Source organism: Hoplias malabaricus, chromosome 5, assembly GCF_029633855.1.
Source record: "Hoplias malabaricus isolate fHopMal1 chromosome 5, fHopMal1.hap1, whole genome shotgun sequence".
NCBI lineage: Eukaryota > Metazoa > Chordata > Actinopteri > Characiformes > Erythrinidae > Hoplias > Hoplias malabaricus.
In genome coordinates this window covers 35,060,960-35,082,933 of record NC_089804.1, presented here as the reverse complement: position 1 = coordinate 35,082,933, position 21,974 = coordinate 35,060,960, and the positions used below count along the sequence as shown (strand labels likewise).

The 21,974-nt window shown below is 41.0% G+C and overlaps 1 protein-coding gene across 2 annotated transcripts; it reads left to right on the top strand.

Moving 5' to 3' along the window:
• The first annotated feature begins 3,754 nt into the window (after positions 1-3,754).
• On the top strand, positions 3,755-21,191 carry bicd2 (bicaudal D homolog 2 (Drosophila)). 2 transcript variants are annotated; one of them, XM_066670212.1, is made up of 9 exons: positions 3,755-4,138; positions 11,352-11,564; positions 12,026-12,178; positions 12,644-13,078; positions 13,166-13,495; positions 13,574-14,242; positions 15,210-15,361; positions 16,412-16,652; positions 19,346-21,191. In XM_066670212.1, the coding sequence occupies exons 1-9, from the start codon at positions 3,932-3,934 to the stop codon at positions 19,346-19,348; spliced, it is 2,403 nt and encodes an 800-aa protein (XP_066526309.1). In that variant the 5' UTR covers positions 3,755-3,931; the 3' UTR covers positions 19,349-21,191. The 2 variants fall into 2 exon arrangements, with proteins under 2 accessions (XP_066526309.1, XP_066526308.1); XM_066670211.1 differs by lacking the exon at positions 19,346-21,191 and having other exon boundaries at positions 16,412-19,328.
• Positions 21,192-21,974: the final 783 nt, after the last annotated feature.

Below are 21,974 nucleotides of genomic sequence, written 5' to 3'. Positions count from 1 at the left end.
AGAGTGTACACTACACACACACACACACAGGAATGTAATATAATTAAAATAAATGTAGAGATCAAATGGGTTTTCCTTCTGAAATAGAAACTAATCATAATCTTCAGGTGGTGGTTCCAGACTTGTCATTTTCACATTCTCTTTTCACATTTCACATTCATAACTTTCATATTTTATAAGATATATGGAAGATGAAGGTGTCATATGGAAGCTGGAACTGTCTACTTTTAAATTATGTAAATATAAGGACAATAATGAGGAATCTGCATCAATAAATAATATGCAATCCTTATCCTTCAGGTAGTGTCGCAGTCACACAGCTCCAGGGGCCTGGAGGTTGTGGGTTCGATTCCCGCTCCGGGTGACTGTCTGTGAGGAGTTGGTGTGTTCTCCCCGTGTCCGCGTGGGTTTCCTCCGGGTGCTCGGGTTTCCTCCCACAGTCCAAAAACACACGTTGCAGGTGGATTGGCGACTCGAAAGTGTCCGTAGGTGTGAGTGTGTGAGTGAATGTGTGTGTGTCTGTGTTGCCCTGTGAAGGACTGGCGTCCCCTCCAGGGTGTATTCCCGCCTTGCGCCCGATGATTCCAGGTAGGCTCTGGACCCCCCGCGACCCTAAATTGGATAAGCGGTTACAGATAATGGATGGATGGATGTATTATAGAATTGCACATTATCATGCGATACCTTTTAACGACCACAAGAGGGCCGTTAGAGACCTAACCATTAATTGAATGCCTTATTCGAGGTAATGAAGCACTGTTTGACACAATTTTGACACTTTGGAGATTTATTACCCCAATTTTTCAAAACAAGGACAAATAGTTCTGGTTCTACGTATTAATCCACATCTGTAGATCCCGCCCTGTGAAGGACTGGCGCCCCCTCCAGGGTGTATTCCCGCCTTGTGCCCAATGATTCCAGGTAGGCTCTGGACCAGCGAACTTGAACTGGATAAGCGCTTACAGATAATGAATGAATGAATGAATGAATGAATCTGTAGATCCCAGATAATGTCTATATAGTCATATATAGTGTAACAAAAAAACTGTGAGTTTGTGGCATTCAGGGAAGTGTCAATTGGAGCATATGTAAACTTTCTTATGGTCCAAAAACACGTATTTTTTAGTTAAAGTGTTATTATAAAATATATATATATATATATATATATATATATATATATATATATATATATATATATATATATATATATATTCATTTATCCCAAGTATTTAGAAAGTAATATTAATTTAAATTTGGCCGTGTAGTTTCAGACGGAAATTCAGAAAATAGCCAGAGGCTAACAAATTAGCATTAAAGATTTCTGGACTTCAGTGAAGTACCTGATACATACCATGGTAAGATCTGAGGTGTAGGAAAGCTACAAACAGAGCAACACAAAACCCCAATAATGCATCTGGAGAGAGAAAGAGAGAGAGAGAGAGAGAGAGAGAGAGAGAGAGAGAGAGAGAGAGATATTAAATGTGTTGTTATGTGGCTATCATTATCTTTGAGAGTTTAATGTTGTTGATTTGAGGATATTTCACCTCTTCTGTGGTACAGCTGTCCCCTGCATTTTTTAGTGTGTGGAGGTAAACCTGGGTCAGACACATAGCAGTCTCATTATCATTTTACCTGGAATCAATTTCTGTAGCTTTTACAGTGCTATTATTGTCATTTTAAAGTAATAAGTCTGGGACTTGATCCTTCTGCTGTTTATTTTATATTAATATTTTATATTTCACATTTTGTAAAACAATCCCATAATTTGGATAAGATTTCTCACCAAAGGAAATGCCCACAGCCTCAAACGCAAATATACAGAACACAGTGAGGATGACCGGCATCACCAATGCTGTGTTAAAACAACAGAAAATGTTTCAGGACAACACACAAAATTCAAATAATAAAAAAAGAACTGCACACACACAAAACCAAAAATAACTTTTCCTTGTTACTACACTCACTATCCACTCTCTCTGCTCTACTGAGCACATGGGAGAACTCTGTATTTCTATTATTACAAATTGTAGTACATCTGTTGCTCTGCATACTTTGTTTGCCCCTTTCACCCTGTTCTTCAATGTTCAGGACCCCCACAGAGCAGGTATGATTTGAGTGGTGGATAGTTCTTGGAGCTGCAGTGGCACTGACCGACATGGGGGATAGTGGTGTGTTAGTGGACGTTGCGCTGGTATGACTGGTTCACACACAGCAGTTCTGTTGTTTTTAAGTATTATTCACCAAAGCAATAACACTCGCTCTGACAGACCACAGTCTGTAATCGTAGAACTACAAAGTGCACCTCTATGGTCAGTGGAAATAAAAAAAAATGTAAAAAAATAATAAAATGATTTGGGCAATGAGTGTAGAAACAAGGTGGAGTATGTACACAGCCTGAGTTCTGATCACAGACTCACGGTAATATGGCCTGTAGCTACAGAGTCCACAGCCCAGCCCAAAGCAAACGGAAAAGAAGTGATAATATTTATCTGGAATTAAAGAAACATGTTCAAATGCATAACAAATACCTTTCCTGTGTTATTTTCTTCATAAAAAAGTTGATCATTCTGCTCAAATACTTACAGTGATTATAGAAGTCCATCAAGTTTCGGAGAGAGCTGATTTCTGAGGCTGTGTCTTCTGAACTTTTACGAGTGTGTAATGGTAAAAAGCACTTTCAGGGAAGTCACAACTAAGACAGGCTGTTTTGTCAACAGCACAAGTCATCTCACAATCAACAAATGATTGGAATTTCCCCAGACTTTAATTTCACTTTCATACGGCTTTGTCTGTGGATTTTGGTTTCACGTGCATCGTGTCAGTTCCCTGTCAAACCTCTTCAATCCTGTTTTGAGTCCTATTCCAGCCAAAATAAAATAAACTATCTTTATATCATTTGTAAAGGGGCAAGTACTTATTCACTAATCAGCACCATCTACATTCATCAGGGATGGTTTTTAGAGAGCATCCAAACAATCAATCAAACAAAAACAACATAGACAAAGCTGAACTATACTAAAACTAATGAGATGAGCAAATCAAAAAAGGCTAGTTTACTATAACTTGAAATCTTAGCTTTAATTTAAATCATGTGTCTAATAATTAAAATGGCCTTTACCTGCGAAAGTAAAACAATACCTCAGGTGTCACCGATGGTTATTACCAGCAGGTGGCAGTATAGAAGAACATTATTGCACATGACGCTGTCCAGTAAAAAAAATCTTTATTTCACGATTTTAAAAACAACGAGGCAAGTTATCACTTTGTAAATTTGTAAATTTGTAAATTTAACGTTTCTTTTTAATTTACAAAGAGCCTCCTCCAGCACTCTTATTATAGAAAATGTCTGCTCAACGATCTATGCGTGACACTGATGATTGTGTGTGTTGTAGTCTCTTTACGTATCTCTTTAACTCTTCTACCGAACAACTGGACTTCATTTCCCGAAGGTACTTCTGGTAGCTTGAATTGTATCAAATGGCGCCACATTCCCTATATAGCTAGTGTACATTTAAATAACGTTAAAATGAACGGTGATTTATATGTCTAATAAAAATACATTTTATTATAATATGAAATTGTAAGAATTACTATTAAAGACTTAACCTCGTGGTTGCGTGTTGAAATTCTAATCACCAATGTAGTGCACTTTGTATGGAGTAGGGAACCTATTCGTGAAAAAACTAGTGAGCGGTGATTTGAGACGCGCCTTTTTTTCTCTAGCGCTGCTTTAATGACTCCCCTCCTGTGAGTACTCAGTGTTGAGGGAGAAGATGAAGACAAGGCGTCGGTTAAGGAATGTTTGTGTTTTTAAGGTGGACTAAGAGAGATATGGAACGCCGGTTGGGAAGAATTTAAGGTGGTTCGGACAAGCCGAAGTGCAGAAGCACCGGCAGAGAATTGTTTGTGTATTTAAGGCAGTGTGAGGGAGATGTCGGCGGCGGGGGAGCAGCTCTCGTGTTTGCGGGCCGAGGTGGAGCGGCTCTGGCGGGAGCTGAGCGCCGAGAGCCGGGAGAAGATCCAGGCGGCGGAGTATGGGCTCGCTGTGCTGCAGGAGAAACAGCAGCTCCAGCAGAAATTCGACGAGCTGGAGGCCGAGTATGAGACTGTCAGACTGGAGCTAGAGCAGCTCAGAGAGGTGAGAGGCTTCTTGAATATACGGCAAAAATTAACCCCTTTTTGAATATTACGTTTCACATTACATGGCATAATACCGAAATTGTACTCTTATAGGCCAATTTTAGCTTCTTATTCGAGTTTTCCTAATTGTCACCTCCATTGTAAATGCTGCATGAGTTACAAGTTCAGTCAGCAACACTGACTTTTTTATCCTTAGTTTACGTTCCACCTTAAATCGTGGAGTGAAGTTGAAAATGGAAAAGTTAAAGTTTCATTGGCTTCATGTACGTTTTTTTTCAGTTCTGGACAGCTGAAATATTATACTGCTGAAATTGGGTTTTTATTCCATGTTTATATATCATTTTAAATTGTGCAGAAGTTACACTTGGATGCCGAGGTTCACCAATACATTTACACTAAATTGGAGCTTCACTTAAAATGGGATGATGAAACTGTTGGCTAGTTGTTTTCTCTTCCATCTTAAGTGAAGCTAAATTTAAAAACTCTCCTCAACATCAATCCAGTAATTTCTGCAGCCCTTTAAATCTGGTCCATAATTTACTGGAGGTAAACAAGAGAGAGAGAGAAACAACAGAGAGAAATGAGAGAGAAATGAGAGAGAAAGGGAAGTGGCAGATAGAAAGACAGAAAAGACAATAGAAACATCTGAGTGAGAGAGAAACAATAGAGGGAGAGGACAGATAAACAACAGTGAGAGAGATAAACTACAGATACATGAGAGAGATGGTGACGTCAGGTAATAAAGCTGAGTGAAATGGTGGTGCTGCAGGTGCTGTCTCTGCCACACAGCTGCAGGGTCTGGGTCCTGGGTGGGATCTGAATGTGACGTTGTCCACAGGTGTGTGTGTGTGTGTGTGTGTGTGAATGATTGGGTGAGTGTCTGAAATTGTCCACAGATGTGTGTGTGTGTGTGTGAGAGAGAAACTTCAGGCATTAGTAGATTTTCCTTCTGGAGGTGAGAGGCAAAAATAGACGAGACTGCTTTGTGTGCATTGTTACACAGGATTTTGTCAATATTGTTTACCATTTGTAAACATTGTAGAAAATTGAACAACTACCTTGGGATGTGTTAGTGCTCTCATACTGTGTTTGAGACCCCGATACAGCCTGAAAAAAGACCATCATACATCCTTCCTGTGTGTTACAGCAGGATGTTTAGAATCTCCCTTCATTCTCCATTCATGGCAAGCCCTGTCTGTGTTAAAATCTATCTGTCTCTCTCCCCCAGATGTATGTCAACTCTGTCAGAATCCATTCTGCTGTAATTTGAGTGGTATATAAATATTGAGGTGAATCTCTTGAGGCAGTAAAATCTCAAACAACATAGAAGACCCACTGTGGCAGTGAAAACTGCCAAGAGCCCACTCCAAACTCCAGGGCTTGGTTTGACTTGTGGAGGAACTGATAACATAATGATTCGCACATTGCAGCCCAGTGAACGTGGTGGTGGAGTCATACATAGAGCTGTGGCATATGAGTCCCTAGTCTGGACCTTCATCATGAGAGTTGCCACAGGGGTCTTTGCCTTGGACATACAGCTTCAGAAAACCCTTTATCTGGCACATTTCACACATTGCATTTACAGGAACTGAAGTTTCTTCAATACATCTTCAGAGTGGTTGTCCTACAGCATCAGCTCCATTGAGCATAGGCAAAATCCCCCTCCCACACACTTAAACACATTCAGATCCTTTATAAATGAATGCAATTTTTAAAATTAACCAGATCCCTAGAAAATGCCCATAATCCACAAACCCCTCTTCTTTGAATTATCAGCGAAGTCAGTTTCTCTTGTGTCTCTGTTGGGGCAGCCATGGCTTTAAGGTACTAGAGATGAGTTTGGGACCAGAAGGTCATCAGTCTGATCACCAGGAGTGACAGGAAATTCGGGGATGGGGGAGTGAAGAAACCTCACTGTCCCCTCCCTCAACATCCACAGTTGATCCACAACTGCTTCCATCACACTATGGCTGGCAGCTCACTGGTGTATGTGTGTGTGTGTGTCACAGGTTAATTAAATGCAGAGATTCAGTTCCACCAGTATTCATGAAGTAACACTTCCTCTTTCTACACACAAGTTGAGTCACATGAAGATTGAGTTGTTGTTGTTCTATGCACATGGAGAATGTGTGTGTGTGTGTGTGTCTGTCTATGGCATTGATGGCTCAGACAGGTTGAATCAGACTCCAGGCAAGGTGACAAGAGGACACTTTAATCCCCCAGTGCAAACACACACACACACACACACACTAGTCATTAGCTGAATTTACTGCACCCTTTACATAACATACAGCGCACACACTCCCTCTAAAGGCGCTTTTCCACTGCATAGAACCTACACGACTCGACTCTACTTGACTCGGCACGGCACTTTTGCTTTTCCACTGGTCAAACCTGGAACTTGTCCCTGGGACTGGGTACATTTTTCAGTTCCAGCTCAGTCCAGTTGTAACCGTGCTGAGTAGGTACTTAATTGATGACGTGTAAACCCTGTAGAGTGCTGATTGACCAGAGCCATGTCAACCACCATGAAATGCAAGGCTCATTTCGTTCCCACACACACCTTTGTGAATAGCTTGTGAAAGCTACTGTAACTTAAGAGCTTTTACATTTATTTTTATCGGACTTGCAGCGGTAGCTCATAACTTTACCTCAAGGTGTTGTGAAGAGGTTTATATGCTCCTTGGACCGATGGCCAATGAAAATTTCCAGTGAAAGCTGGAAGAGGAAATGAGTAAAAACTGATCTGTGGAGAACTGGGGCATGGAGCTGTGTTTAGTCCAAAAAACTATAACAATACGCAAATACACGATGAGTAAACAGTACCTAACTTTACAGCCATCATTGTTGTGGATTTCACAGACAGTGATTCCTGTTAGAGATGGGATTTTTCAATGTCACTTGCTCCATTTTGGTGAGGAAGCAACGAAAAGCAACAAGTTTTAAGTGCGCCGAGCCGTGTAGTGCTGGACAAATGCGGTAGAAAAGCACCATAACTGACAAATACACTTAATCAGCTCATATGATTAACCACAATTACAAACAGCACAAACATAGCCATTGCTCCAGTGTTTGTTTTCATCAAATCAGACCTGAGCAGCTCGGTCTCTGTCTGTTTCTAAACAAATACCAGTAAAGGAACAGGCGCTGAAAGCATGTGTTCTAAACAGAGCTCTTTAGACAGGAGGAGAACCCTGCTTTGGGGTTTGTGGGGTTTTCCCTCCCCCAAACAGGTCAAAGCTGTTTGATTAAGAACCTGAACTGTGTTCCACTGTAGAGAAGAAAGGGAACAGGAACAGCTGGAATTTCGTTTGTGTGGCTGTTAAAACTTTTACTCCGGGATCTGGAGTAAAACTCAGTGGAAGTGGGAAGTAGAGCTGCACAGCTGTGCACTTTGTCTGAAGGAGTGGAGAAAAAAAGAGTGGAATGTGGTCTCCACAAATAAGAAACGGAGGCAAATATGGTCTCCACCAATCAGAAGTGTCCACAGCTGAGGGGAGGTGGGGCTTTTCCAGGCACTCAGCTGCTTCCCTAGACTTTGGTCCTGTATAATGAGGATTGGCTGCAGTTCTTATGGGGCCCGGGACTATTTAAAGAACGACTGCATGCAAACATTTGAGGGTTTTCAGTGGGTTTTCAGTGTCCAGAAGCCACTGGTGTCCTTTTGAAGTTTTCTGTTCAGTTGTTGTGATTAAACTAATGAGCTCAGGTGTGTTTAACTGACTCTGTGTAGGATCCATGAAGTAACAGGTTCCTACATTTCAAGTTTCACTTGTAGTCCATCAGTCGTTCCTTGGTAGAAGTATGGTTTTGCCCTCTAAGGGCTACAGACAAGAGAAATGTTCCCTCCCTGGGTGTAGGGACAGACATTTCATGCCTCGTTCACACATGGCATTAATATGCATCTCAGGTGATCCAGTCACAAATCAAAGCCAATAGACCTTCACACCTTACATTTAAATGTCTCCTTTTAACGCTTGTTATCATTTTTCTCCTGTTATTCACACAGTAGTAGGGGAGAGGCATGGTAGTGTCTGGGCTCCTGCATGTGGGGTAATAGAGTATTGTCACAAAAACACTTAACTCTGCAACATTTTGTCATAGAATCATAATAAACACACGCCCAGAAACTTTGAACTGATGACTTTTCAAATACAGGTTTGCATTAAATGTTTTTAGGCAAGGCAAGTTTGTTAATAGAGCACCTTTCATACAGAAGCAATTCAAAGTGCGTTACAGAAAAATAAACAATTAAATTAAAAGCCAGAATAAAATAATAAATTTCCAATAAGACAATTACATAAAAAGAGTAAAATGATTAAAACAATTTAAAATGACAATAAATGAAAAGAAATGAAAGAAATAAAATGCAGTTACAGAAAAGTGCAGAATATTTTACACTGAGCTGTAAGCTGCTCAAACAGGAGTGTTTTAAGTCTTGATTTAAAAGTGTCTAAAGTCGGGGCTCTTCTAATATTCTCAGTCAGCTGGTTCCATTTAAAAGCGGCATAGTAGCTAAACGCTGCCTCTCCATGTTTAGTTTTAACTGACTAGTTCCTAAAGATCTGAGAGCTCTGCTCGGCTCATATCTCTTTAGCAGATCTGATAAATACACTGGTCTTGCCCCATTTTGACATTTATAGACCAGTATTAACACCTTGAAGTCTATTCTGTATGAGACTGGTATCCAGTGTAAGGATTTGAGGATGGGGGTGATGTGATCTCTTCTTTTGCTCCGAGTGAGAACTCTGGCAGCTGCATTTTGAATCAGCTGAAGCTGTTTAATGGTCTTTTTTGGAAGTCCAGTTAAGAGATCATTACAGTAATCAATGCTAGAAATAAAGGCATGGATAAGTTTCTCCAGGTCTGGTTTAGTCAGAAAACCTCTAATCTTACTGATGTCCTTAAGATGGAAAAATGCTGATCTAGTAACCGCTTTAATATGAGACTAAAACTGAGATCTGAGTCCATTAATACACCAAGGCTGCGAGCCAGTTCTTTAGATTTGAGGGCTCTTGAGTTTTAAGATCATTATGAGAGAAACCAGAAATTAAAATAAAGGCACGTTTCAGTCTGAGAATCAGAGCACAAGCCATGATGGCCCACCAATTAACACACACACTACTTAAAACTTCATTGTTTACTTTAAAACCCTCTGATGTGGGTGGTGCTGTCTGAGGCTCAAGGCGCGTTTGCGTTCACACTAAAGGAATTATGTGGACAGATGCATCTCTTACCAACTCCGAATGTGGCTTAAATGATCTCATCACAGTGTGAATGGGGCCTTAGTCTGTTTGCTGATTGCTCGATAACCTCGTATCTCCGGTGTTAAATTAAAGGAGCGGAAGCTTGTCTTGGCTGAGGAGCTGCTGCTTTAACTTTGGTGTTCAGAGCAGATTCAGGCCACGGTAAGATTTGCGTTTACAGAATCAAACCTGTTATTCTCCTCCTTGAGGTCTGTCCAAGTGATGTACGTGCACAAACATGTGCACACGTGCACATTCTCTCACACACACACACACGAGCATCTGATCCAGTAGGATTTTGTCTAGGGCTGTCTGACCAGCCACTGAAGAGCTGACCCTCTGTTTGGTATGTGTGTGTGTGTGTGTTGTTTCCAATGCAGGCATGAGGTCAAAGCTTAACCTGTCACACACCCTCAGAGCCAGGGTCAGCTTGGGGTTGGGGTTGAGGGGTGATCTTGATTTAGATTCTGCATCACTTTCACTGTAAAATAAATTCATTACTAAATAAAACCATGGAAATCTGGAAAGTAAATAATTAACAATGTTTAATTGGATAATTAGTGCTGCTGGCCACATTACTCCAGGGTCTTAGGGTCCCGGGGTGGGGGATCCTCTCCTCAGGTCACACTCTGAGATGTAGAGGTGTGTATGGTGATATCTCTGTTTCTACATGGGTCTGCTGTGTCATTCTCAGTGTTTCTGGTGTTAAAGGAATTCACTTGTAATCTCTCTGTGGCCCCTGTGGATCTGTGGAGGCAAGAGACATTGAGTCTGTTGGCATTTAGCTATAGCTCCCCGCTCTGTTTTAGTGAAGCATTCATCAGCTTCTCAGCAATGACATCATACTGTCTGACCTCAGAAAAGGAGGGAGGGAACGAGTGAGGGGAAAAAAGCAGAAAAAAACAAAAGAGTAGGAGGACGAGAGAGAGAGAGAAAAAAATTGCCTGAAAAGTAAATGAGCAACAAGTAATGGAAAAAAATCACGAGAGAATGGGAGAAACATGGGGAAAATAGAAGGAGTAAGAGAAATGAGAGAAATTTATAACCAGACAGAAAGAAATTGACAGTGAATGATAAAAAAAAGACAGGATGAGAAAGAAGGATGGGCCTTGTTAGGAGAAGGAAGGGTGAAGTAAAGAGGGGGATTTTTTTTGGGAGGGATAAAGTGAGGGGAAAAAAAGTTGAAAAGAAATAAAGGGGTCTGTTTGGAGGTGGAGGGAAGCAGCAAAAGAGCAGGAAGAGGAGGAGGGAGAAGGAAGAAAAGGAAAGGGTGATGAAAGGAGAAAGAGGCAGAATCAAGAAAAGAGAAAGGAGAAGTTGAGGATCTAACAGAGAGGGAAAGAGGGACGTCTGCATTAGCTTTTGGCAGGGAACGAAAATTATGATTGAGGGTTTGAAAGAAAGGGTTCAGCTCTCTCCTCTCTCTCTGTGCCTTGGCTCTGCTCTGTCTCTTACTATTTCTCTCATCCTCTCTCTCACACACAAGCACAGTGCTAGCTAGCATGCGTCTGTTAGCTGTTAACAGATCCTGGCTCAGTTTCCCAAAAACATCTTAGTGCTAAGATCATCTTAACAGGGTGAGAGAGTATTCAGTGTGATGCTTGCTCTACCACTTAAGAATCTTCAGTGCACTAAGATGCTTCTGGGAAACCTGGACAGTTGGTGTTCTCCTCTGAGTGTGTTGAGCTGTCCAGGGGTGTCGTGTTGGCAGGGGTGTCTACGAAAATAAACATTGGCTTCACACAACTCTGAGGAAACATGCCCCTCACCCTCCAGGATGTGGGCAGTGTGTGTGTTTCTGCTCCACAATAATGAGAGGGGGTGCCACTGTTATCTGTCTGAAGCAGTATCAGTTACGAGTTTCACATATGCGAATCATATCTGGTCATGTTAACAAAGGTGTTAACATGTACCGCTTCTGTGAAGTGGATCTATACTTAGGCTGTTCTCTCCTGGGTCCTGTAGGCATATGGCCAGGCTCACTCCAATCAGAAGAAGGTGGCGGCGGATGGAGAGAGCAGGGAGGAGTCTCTGATCCTGGAGTCTGCTTCTAAAGAAGCCTTCTATGAGCAGAGGGTTCAGGAGCTGCAGACGGAGCTGAGACAGGCCCGAGCCACTCTGAGCAGCTCCCAGAGCGAGAATGAGCGGCTCACTGCTCTTACTCTTGAGATGCGGGAGGTGAGTGTCCAGAAAAGAGAAAAAATGCAGCAGAAAGTTGATGTTAAAGTTAAATGATTATATATGATTATAAAAATTAATTTAAGCCAGAGAAATATCAAGTTATGATTGTTGTTTTGATATAATGATATATAATGATATAATAATTTTAAAATTCTTTAAAATTTCATATTATGCATTGTCACTAAAGAACCACTGGTTCCTCTTGACATACTCCCTCCACTACTGATAAACTGTAGGTGTCTGCAGAATATCAACAGGATTTTACTGTTTCCTGTTTGCTGTCTTAAAGATTTTAAGCAAAGATGGAAATCAATTATAGAAACTTTTTTTATATATATATTGCCAGTGATAACTCCTATGGATTAAACCTTGATCTGCAAATTCACTCCCCACCCTTCTCTCTCTCTCTCTCTCTCTCTCTCTCTCTCTCTCTCTCTCTCTCTCTCTCTCTCCATTAGAGCACAGAGCTGGTGGAGCTGCAGAGAGCTCGTCTGCGAGATGATATCAGGGAGTTTAAGATTCGTGAGTCTCGGCTGCTACAGGATTACACCGAGCTGGAGGAGGAAAACATCAGCCTCCAGAAACAAGTTTCACTGCTCAAACAGGGACAGGTGAAGTATAATGGTGGATTTTTGGAAATGACAAACATGCAATTCTGTTTTTTTATTTATATATATATATATATATATATATATATATATATATATATATATATATATATATATATATATATATATATATATATATTGCATAAATATTTAGAGTAAGCCTTGGCCAGCATAAGTTTATAAGGCTATTTTCAGTGCTTTCTATACTTCAGTTCTTCAAAGAAGAATCTACTCAAACTGAATTGTGAAGATTTTAAAAATCATTAAAAAATCATTAATTTTAATTTAAATTTAAATTTTTAATCAAATAAATGAATCACATTGTCTCCAGACACTTTCTAATGATTCAAAAGAACCATGATGCACTGAGTTGTTTCTACTTACGAATCATGATGCAGTCGAACCTTGCAGTTAGAGATTTCTACTTTTTGAGCTTTCTGTTGTCTGTTTTTTGATCTCTGAGTTTAGGTGGAGTTTGAGGGTTTGAAGCATGAGATCCGGCGTCTGGAGGAGGCGGCACAATACCTGAACAGCCAGCTGGAGGATGCTGTTGGTCTGCGGGAGATCGCAGAGCGGCAGCTGGCTGAAGCTCTAGAGACAGTGAAGACAGAGCGTGAGCAGAAGGCAGCCCTGAGGAAAGAATTGACCCATCACATGACTCTGGGAGACTCCCTGCTCTCCAGCTCTCTGGACACTCTGAGACTGGGCCTGGACGAACCCAACAACGATGAGGCCTTCAGAGCCTTCGAAAATGGCTTTGCAAAGGTGGACATCGATGAGGACAACAGGGCATCCACTCCAAAGAAGAACGAGAGGTTCCGGCCGGCCCCGAGCCTTGTGGACGATCTCCTTAGTGAACTCAACATCTCTGAGATCCAGAAGCTCAAACAGCAGCTGCTACAGGCAGGTTTAGAACAGGCGTTAAAGATGCATTCCATATTGTCCGTCAGGGTCTTGCTAATTTTTCCTCTTTATCTGTGTTTGTCTCAGGTGGAGCGAGAGAAGGTGGCTTTATTGTCCACGCTGCAGGAGACTCAGAAGCAGCTTGAACAGGCTCGTGGCACAATGGCGGAGCAGCAGGAGGCGATGGTAAGGCTCAGCGATGATCTTGGGGCCATGAGGAGGCTCCAGGCTGGAAAAGAGCGTCAGACGGCACTTGACAGCGAGAGAGAAAGGGACAGCAGAGAGGACGGAGACGTGGATTATTATGAGCTGGATATTCACGGCCCGGAAATCCTGCGCTGTAAATATGAGCTTGTCGTCTCTGAGGCAGGGGAACTGAGAGAAGAGTTGAAAGTCCTGAAGGCAGAGCATGAGGAGGTGAGGAGGTATTCTTTTACATTACAGGAGATAAGGCGTGGGTTGTAAGATACTAAGTAAACTTGTTGGTGTCTGCAGGTTCTGGCAGAGCAGGCGGAGATGCGGGAGCGGCTGGAGGTTCAGGTTCGTGACCTGAGCGCTCAGGTGAGTGAGCTGGAGAGCGAAGGGCGAGCAGAGCATCAGAAGGTGCTCCAGCTGCAGAAGGAACTGCAGGAGGTGAGCTCTTTGGCCAGAGAGACTCAGGGAGCGCTTGCCGTTGCTCAGGACGAGCTAGTGGCCTTCAGTGAGGAGCTTGCCAACCTCTACCACCACGTCTGCATCTGCAACAACGAGACGCCCAGCCGCGTCATGCTCGACTTCTACAAGGAGGGAAAAGGTGCAGATGGCAAAGAGAGCCATCAAACATCTGCCCAGACCCCCACAGGCTCAGAACCAGCTTCAGATTCCACTAACAAAACCTCAGACAGTGCCCCTTCTGGTCCTACAAGGGAAGACGCTTCCAAAAAAGAGCCCATGGACGTTTATAACCTGGTGGCCATCATCCGGGACCAGATCCGTCACCTGCAGCAGGCTGTAGACCGCACCACCGAGCTCTCACGCCAGAGACTGGCCTCGCTGGAGCTCACAGCCGTCACTGATAAAGACCAGGCTGCCTACATGGAGGAGATCCTTAAGCTCAAATCCCTCCTGAGCACCAAACGAGAGCAGATCGCCACACTCAGGACCGTGCTCAAGGCCAACAAACAGGTGAAACTTCTCTGACTTTTGTTATTTCACAAGGTTTCCAGCTGTTTCACATACACGCGTCAAGAGAAATACCATACAAACCCTTATAACCACCATGATCTGAACACTGATGAGGAGGACATTTAGTGTTAGTGTTCAGTTCAGTTTAGTTTCATGCACGGTGCCATTTCTACAGCTGGAGTTGTCCTAAAGCAACTTTGCAGAAATCTAGGTCCAATCCTTAAGCGAGTGCTGTGGAGACGACTGTTGCATGAGAACTCCCTCAAAGCAAGAGGTGAGGAACCAGGACTTGAAAGTGGAACCAATCCTCCTGGTCAACACCAGAGCAATTTAAAAAAAGGGTATTATATAAATGGGAAAACAGCTATAAATAAAGAACATTATATAAACAAAGAGCAGTATCAAACAACATCATATTCATGGAGAGCAATGAGAAATGAAGAGCAATGATAAACAAAGAACAATACGAACATGTACAGGGAGTGTACAGTGGTCTATAACACCATTTTTGGAACGTGTTAAGACTGGGTTAATTACAGTGAGAGGCAGATAGTTTTGTTGAAGAAACCCCCACCTCAAATCCAGAGCCTTGTTCTGGAGGGTGGGTCGGGTTTGTAGGTGCTGTCCTGTGGTCAAAGATGGTCAAACAGTAAGCAGACAAGAACACACCAGTCCAGCCACTCTTTCTTCAGAATCATGTCAGACAGGACAGGCAAGAACCAGGTGAGGAGAACTTTTTGAGTGAGAGGGGTCAGAATTGGGTGGGATTCATGGCTCATTACATTGGACCCACCCATAGTTGGATTGTTTCAAAGCTAAAGAAAAGCGTGGGACACTCGTCTTTGAAACACAGACATGGATGGTAGTATAAAGCAATCTGTTTTCCTGACTACACCCGGGCAACTCATTCTCAGGTTTACATCTGATCTCTGTTGTATTTTCTTCCCCCGTACCCTCTCCCCTGCAGACGGCAGAAGTGGCCCTGGCCAATCTGAAGAGTAAATACGAGAACGAGAAAGCTGCGGTCACGGAGACGATGATGAAACTGAGGAACGAGCTCAAAGCTTTAAAAGAGGATGCAGCCACTTTTTCCTCCCTCCGAGCCATGTTCGCCACCAGGTAAAGAGTCTCTCTTTCTCTCTCTCTTTCTCTCTCTCTTTCTCTCTCTCTTTCTCTCTCTCTCTCTCTCGCTCTCATATTCTGGAGTATTAGGTTATGTTCACAGAGCTTTGATAGGAGGAATACAGCCACTTTTGTGGCTATGCCAGGTCCTCTTCTGGTTTACTGTACTAAGCAGCTTCTAAATCAGTGTTACTGAGCAGTGAGCCAGGGTTTGCGGCTGCTAACTTTAGCCGGATTAGCTCACTTTTTCGCATTAGACATTGATTTTGGTAATAAGTGCTTTTGGCCAGTTGCTATATGAATTAAATGACTTTAATATTTGTGTAGGTGGAACCCAGTCTTTGTTAAGGACAGTGTCATAATCTGGTTTTGAGAGTAACTGATGAGTGCTAACACCTTCTTACTTTAGCTGGTTTAGCTCAGTTTTAGCATTTATTCTGGTAACACGTGTTTTACTGTCGGTTGCTTTGATTATAACAGCTAGTGTACCACCAAACTTACAATTTATGGTTATAATAACATGGTCCAGTGTGTATTATGAGCAATTATATGGGGTTTAATCATGTAGTCCACATTATTTTATTTGATTACACAGGTACGTTTGTCTGAGAGAGACAGGGAGTGTGTGTGCAAGTCCTGTATAAGTGAGTGAGCAAGAGAGAGAAATGTGTGAGACTTGATTGACAGTACTATAAATGTGAATTACACTTAGCAGCAGGTAGGGGGTGCTCAGGAGACGAAAAAGCCAATTCTTACATTGTATTCCTTTTAAGCTTTTTAGTTTTGCTACGAACAAGATGAGCTCTTCAGCTGCTGTCTTACTGCTCATTTGTTGGGTCTGTAACCATGACAACAGCGCACTGATTTTTAACACATCCGTAAAACATAGAAAATAGAACTGGTTCTAATTCAGAATCTGAAGCAGCGTCGCAGTCCATCAGTTTTGAACTCTGTGTGAAAGACAAAGTTAATACATGTGTTTGTTACCTGCTGTATTAACATAGCCAAAATATTCCTTCATTCTTCCTAAATCCTGTGTCCCTGCAGGTGTGATGAGTATGTGACTCAGCTGGATGATATGCAGAGGCAACTGGCAGCTGCGGAGGATGAAAAGAAGACCCTCAACTCCCTTTTGCGGATGGCCATTCAGCAGAAGCTGGCTCTGACCCAGAGGCTGGAAGACCTGGAGTTTGACCATGAGCAGTCTCGCAGGGGCAGTAATCCTGGCCCCAGCGGAAAAGGGCCTTTCTCTCGGGGCAAAGGGCCAGCCTCGTCCTCCAGCCCTCACGTAAGTCCCAGACTCGCTTGCAGGAGCCGCCCACTGCCCCAGGGCATTGTGGGTAGCCCCATGGTGAGCCGTTCAGGGAGCCCTGTGGTCTTCTGCAGTGAGAAATATAAGATCCTGTGTGATACCTGAGGCTAACACTCTACCGTCTGATCCAACCCATTGCTGCTTCATCCCTGAACCTCACTAACCTCCTACCATCTGAGACATTTCATCTCACGACTAACAAAGTCAAATCATTGCTTTTTCATTGCAGAGTTCTTGTTTTTGAAGTGCTTAATGCCTGCTTCCATCACTGCGGCCCACTAACCATCTCTTATTGGAGTCATTACATACTTTAATGGATGTCCCACACCTGTCTGTGTTTTGTGACCCTCACTAACTCTGTTATGAGGCAGTTTGTCTTGTAAGGCTGCAGTATGTCTACGTATGGACAGGAAAATGACAATGTTTACATTTTCTCTGCTAATATTTCAGCTGTCTTTGTGGAGAAACTCAAATAAGATTTGGGATTTCATTGTTAAGATGAACACATGACTTACACAAAGACCACACTTTACTGGGAAACATGTCAATTACATATACCCTCAAGGGTTAATATTCGATACTTTTAGTTAGTGATCATAACTATACTAATTGTACTTTTTTAAATCTTTAGTGACAACAATGTACCTGTACATTAACTTTTCTACTAGAGTACTCAGCAAAAGTCTGTGTTCTGTGTGGCCATTCTGACAGATTGCAATACTCCTGTAGAAGTGTAGGGGGTGATATGGCTTCTGCTGTAGAATTAGTATTTAAAGCATGCTGCTGTTGGACTGTTACAGGAGATATTTTTCTTCATCCTGTTCAAATTCCTTTTTAATGAGAATATGGACATGACCATTTTGGGTTGTCGTACATTGGTAGAGGTCAGCATTGGTCCAAAATGTGGGGCTGGCCCTACAGCAGTGCTTCAAAGTAGCAGCTACCTTAATCAAATCTGTTTATTAGGTAGATTCTGTATATTTTGGGCTGGCCTCTGGTGACCCACATTCACAGTGTACATACACTGGAGCACTGTGCGGCTAATTCCTCAGCGCTACCCTGCTAATCTCCCACCGGAGTGTCAGTGGGAATAAGTCGGTGTAATCCTGAGGTCAGACGTCCTTTGCTGAGCTTGATCCTGCTTTACCATTTACATCTTGGGTTAAAACCACAGGCCACAGAGTTATAGCCATGGGGACAAGGGTGGGAATCTCTGGGCACACTTATGATTTGTTTTAAAACCTGGGGCTGTGGGTTGGTTATAAATTGATTCTGGATGCACCTCCCTTTGTTAATTCTGTAACCTATGGTAAGATTTGTATATGGTTTTCTAGGCTTTCTGTAACATTACCTCAATTAACTGAGTAACAGCATGTTTTGAAAACAAGTCAAATGTTCAAAACCAAATATTCACTTTCTTCCCTTCTAATGATGCGCACACCGGCCATTTGTGTGCTGTTGTGATTGCAACATTCTCTCTTCTGGACGAGCTCTATACAGTCTAAATGCTTGTGTATGTATATGCAGTCTATAGGAGAAACATACTATTAGGTTTTGTGCATCAGAAAGAATACAGTTGCATCTACAAATGGATTATTGTTCTCACTCCTTGTAGCATGTTTGAGTTGATGGAGCATTTATTTTTTGATGAATATCTGTTATGATTTGGATTTATTCTGAAATTAGTGTCTGGGCGTAAAACCCCTGGGAACCCATTTTGAAATGTAGTGTTTTTGTACAGTTCTAAACTTGGTTGTTATGTGAAACCTATACTGACATAAGTATTACCCACTTTTAGGACTGTCCATTCTACATCGAGAGGAGAGCAGCGCTGGTTATTTTTGAGGAGAGATTTATCATATTTCTGTTTTGTGTTTTTTATTTCAACATGCTGAACATTTAAATGCATAAAAACCACAAAATTTCTAAATGGGTTCCCAGGGGATTTAAGCCTAACTATGGATCAGAGCATACTGTGTATGGAGAATCTCCACGTAAAGTTAACTGTATACTGTCTTTTGTTCAGTTCCATTGTAAGTCCATTATGGAATATATTTTGTTATATAAATGTATATAAATAACCACCAGTCCATAAACGTGTCTCATTCTGCATGGTATCTGTTTTCACTCCACCTGCATGTGTTCCTGTGTGCCAGTTGCATGAGTCCCAAGCTGTATGTGGTCCTTTTCTGTGCATTTCTCTCTGTATTTCACACTAATTTGGTAGGTTTAGTATTGACTTAAATTGAGCTTCAAGTGTCTGAATGTTTCTGAACCACTGCTCCAATACAATGTTTGTAAATACCATTCTTAAAAAAGGGAATACTTACGATTTTCAATAGCCCTTATTTTTTGTACATGGTTATTGCAATATTTTTATATTTCTGAATATGGAATAGGAAAACAAACCAGAAAGCATGCAGATAACGGGCGACCTCTGGACTTACAACCCACTGTCAGTGCTGCAAACTGTGGTCCATCTATTACAAATGCTCATTCAGCCACACACCAATAAAACTATCAAGTAAACCCTGGAGTATGGGACTGATGCAGGAAAACCCTTGTAGATTTATAATGCGTTGTTTATTGTAAATTATGATAAATTTTTAACATCTAATGTTAATCTTGCTATGATGATTCTAATGGATGTATTTTTTTTAATCTTACAGTAATTATAGTTGCCAAGGAGAAACTCAGCTCTTCCCTCCAGTGACAGTCCTGCTCCAGAACACTTCAGACTTCACTCTGCCTTAGTCATGCTGGCAAAGGAGCTTAATAATGATGATTTTTGTCATCTTTATTATTATTGTTATTACCATTAATACCAAGCGTGCAGTTCACACTATTTTCAATGATTTTTGTTTTAGTTCAGTGCTCCTTTTTAATTTATATGCACTTTTGCCTTTCGTCTCCACACTATGTAAGACCTGCACATTTCTGTGTACACCACTTAAATTTTATGTATTTAACATAAAAGATAATATAAGTATTGATTTTTTTTTTTGATGTTATCTGCATTATTTTGCCATATTCTTAAAAAGATACCCAGGGAAATATGACACTTCCAGGTTCAGTAAATGTGTTTGTCTTATTCTAATTCTTTTTAATGAGGAGCTCAAACCTGAAGGAAAAACCTACGTTTCATTACTCCAGGAAGCTATGGAGTGAGTTTCAGCGTGGATCACCACAACACTGGCTTCAGTCCAAGCTCTCTTTCTTCCAGATCTCGGAAAGTATTTGGACAAGGTCAGGATTGGGTTTTAAAAATCGCTGGAGAACCACTTGTGCCTTTTTAATAAAATTAACATTTTATGAGGAATTGGGAGAGCAATGACATCAGGTTTTCCTTCAACAGTATTAAACTCTGCTGGGGTGGACAGTCTTTTTTGTACCAGTAGGTGACAGGTGTTTTAATGGGAAATGTCCCAATTTTTTTATAATTTCTACATAACTTTCTACATCACTCTGTTACGTAACTGCTGAGATGTACACAGTGTGATGGAGAGTGCTCTGCTGTAAAATGGTTGATTGAAGAGAACGTGCTTCAATGAATGGTGAATGGAACCAGGATTCTCCATGTGTCAGCAAAAAAATCCAGCATTTTTTTCCCACTTCAACAGCAACAGTGACCTCCAACTGTCTAAAGTACTAAATATGCAAAGATGATTGTGAATTATTGTCTTATGATGCCCTGTGTGTGCATATCTGCCTTGAGTTGATTATAAATGTTTTATGCCAGAACCTTCTTAGATCTGTCATAAACTGATGTTTCTGGCATTATTCAGTGTATTCCTAACATGAAGAACTTTCTGAAGATCTTTGAGAAGAACCTCTGGTTCCATTCACCCCCACTGTCAATTATCAAGTTTCATAGGTTTCTCTAGATTGGAGCATTTGACACTAAATCAATCCCAATTTACCCTCAGCATGTTCCCATTCTCGAAGAAATGATCCAGTGGAATTCCCCTTCTGTGATTGTTTGTAAGACTTAAAAAATTTCATCTCTTTTTTTTCAGCTTTGTGGAAACTTTTGAATATTAGATTTCAGCGGAGAATTATGGCCATGAACGTTTTATTGGGATGCTATGTTTGCGTTCTATTAGAATTTAAGTGCTATTTTTGTCCCATCATTTCTGGGATCGTGTTCAGATGGCTTTTGCTTTGTTCCATTTTGTTTATATATATAAAATTACCTTTTCTCATATTTATTCATAACCCTTGACGTCAGCTAGTGTGTGTGCGTGTGTGCGTGTGTGCGTGTGTGTGTGTGTGTGTGTGTGTTCTGAGCTGAGTGTTGTATGTCGCTGTGTTTAATGTCTACTTGAATGACTCACTGGACTGTGGTCAGCAGTCTGGAGCTTTTTTTTTTTTTATTGGTAGCTATGAAGCTGGAGTTTGTGCTCCATTTTTTTAAAATTAACAATAAGAAATTTTTAAGTTGCATTTCAAGGGAAAAGCCTATAAAAGAAAGAACATAACAGTCCACTGTGTTAAGTTTATCATCTGGCAGAAATAAACCAGACAGAACAACGCTGCTGTGATGTGTTTGTTTATTATTTGGAATTTTTTCCCCCTCCCAATTAGGAACGTTTGCTTGGATTTTTATTTTTTTTTGGGGGGGGGGTGGGGGAGAGGGGTTCTAATATTTACTGTTTATTATCTAGTTTTAATATTTATCTTGTATCAGATAAAAGGTCATAAAATATTTAAAAAAAAAAAAAAAAAACAGATTAGAAAAAGAATTGAATGTATGATAGGGTCCTATACGATTAATTTTGTTCCATTCACACTCATTCATTTTTAGATTGCGATTTTTGAGCGCCACCTGCCGCCCTCATCTATTCATTACAGGGCTGGGTCACAATGAATAGTTTATTTGAAGTTCATTACTTATTAACTATTTTAATAGTGCATTAATATGGCAATATATTTTTATATCACTAATATATAAACAGTAGACACTGATTATGAATATTTTAAATATGTGGCCTTTTATGGAGAAACTTACGGTAAGCATCTTATTTACTAATGAAAAATAATTTTGGAGCATTTGTATTCATAAAAACTCCATTTTGTTTGCTAAATATTTTTCGTTATAAAAATCATCTCGCTGCTTCATTTACTTTTCATATGCATGAAAATATTAATGAGAGTTAAACCGTTTTAAATTTCTATTTGAACAAATAGTATTAAACTTATTTGTTTGCATGTTTAGCTCGTTAATTTATTTAATTTATGTCTATTTTCATGTTATTTTATTTGTCCATTTATTTTTAATAGTTATTTTGTTTCCTACCG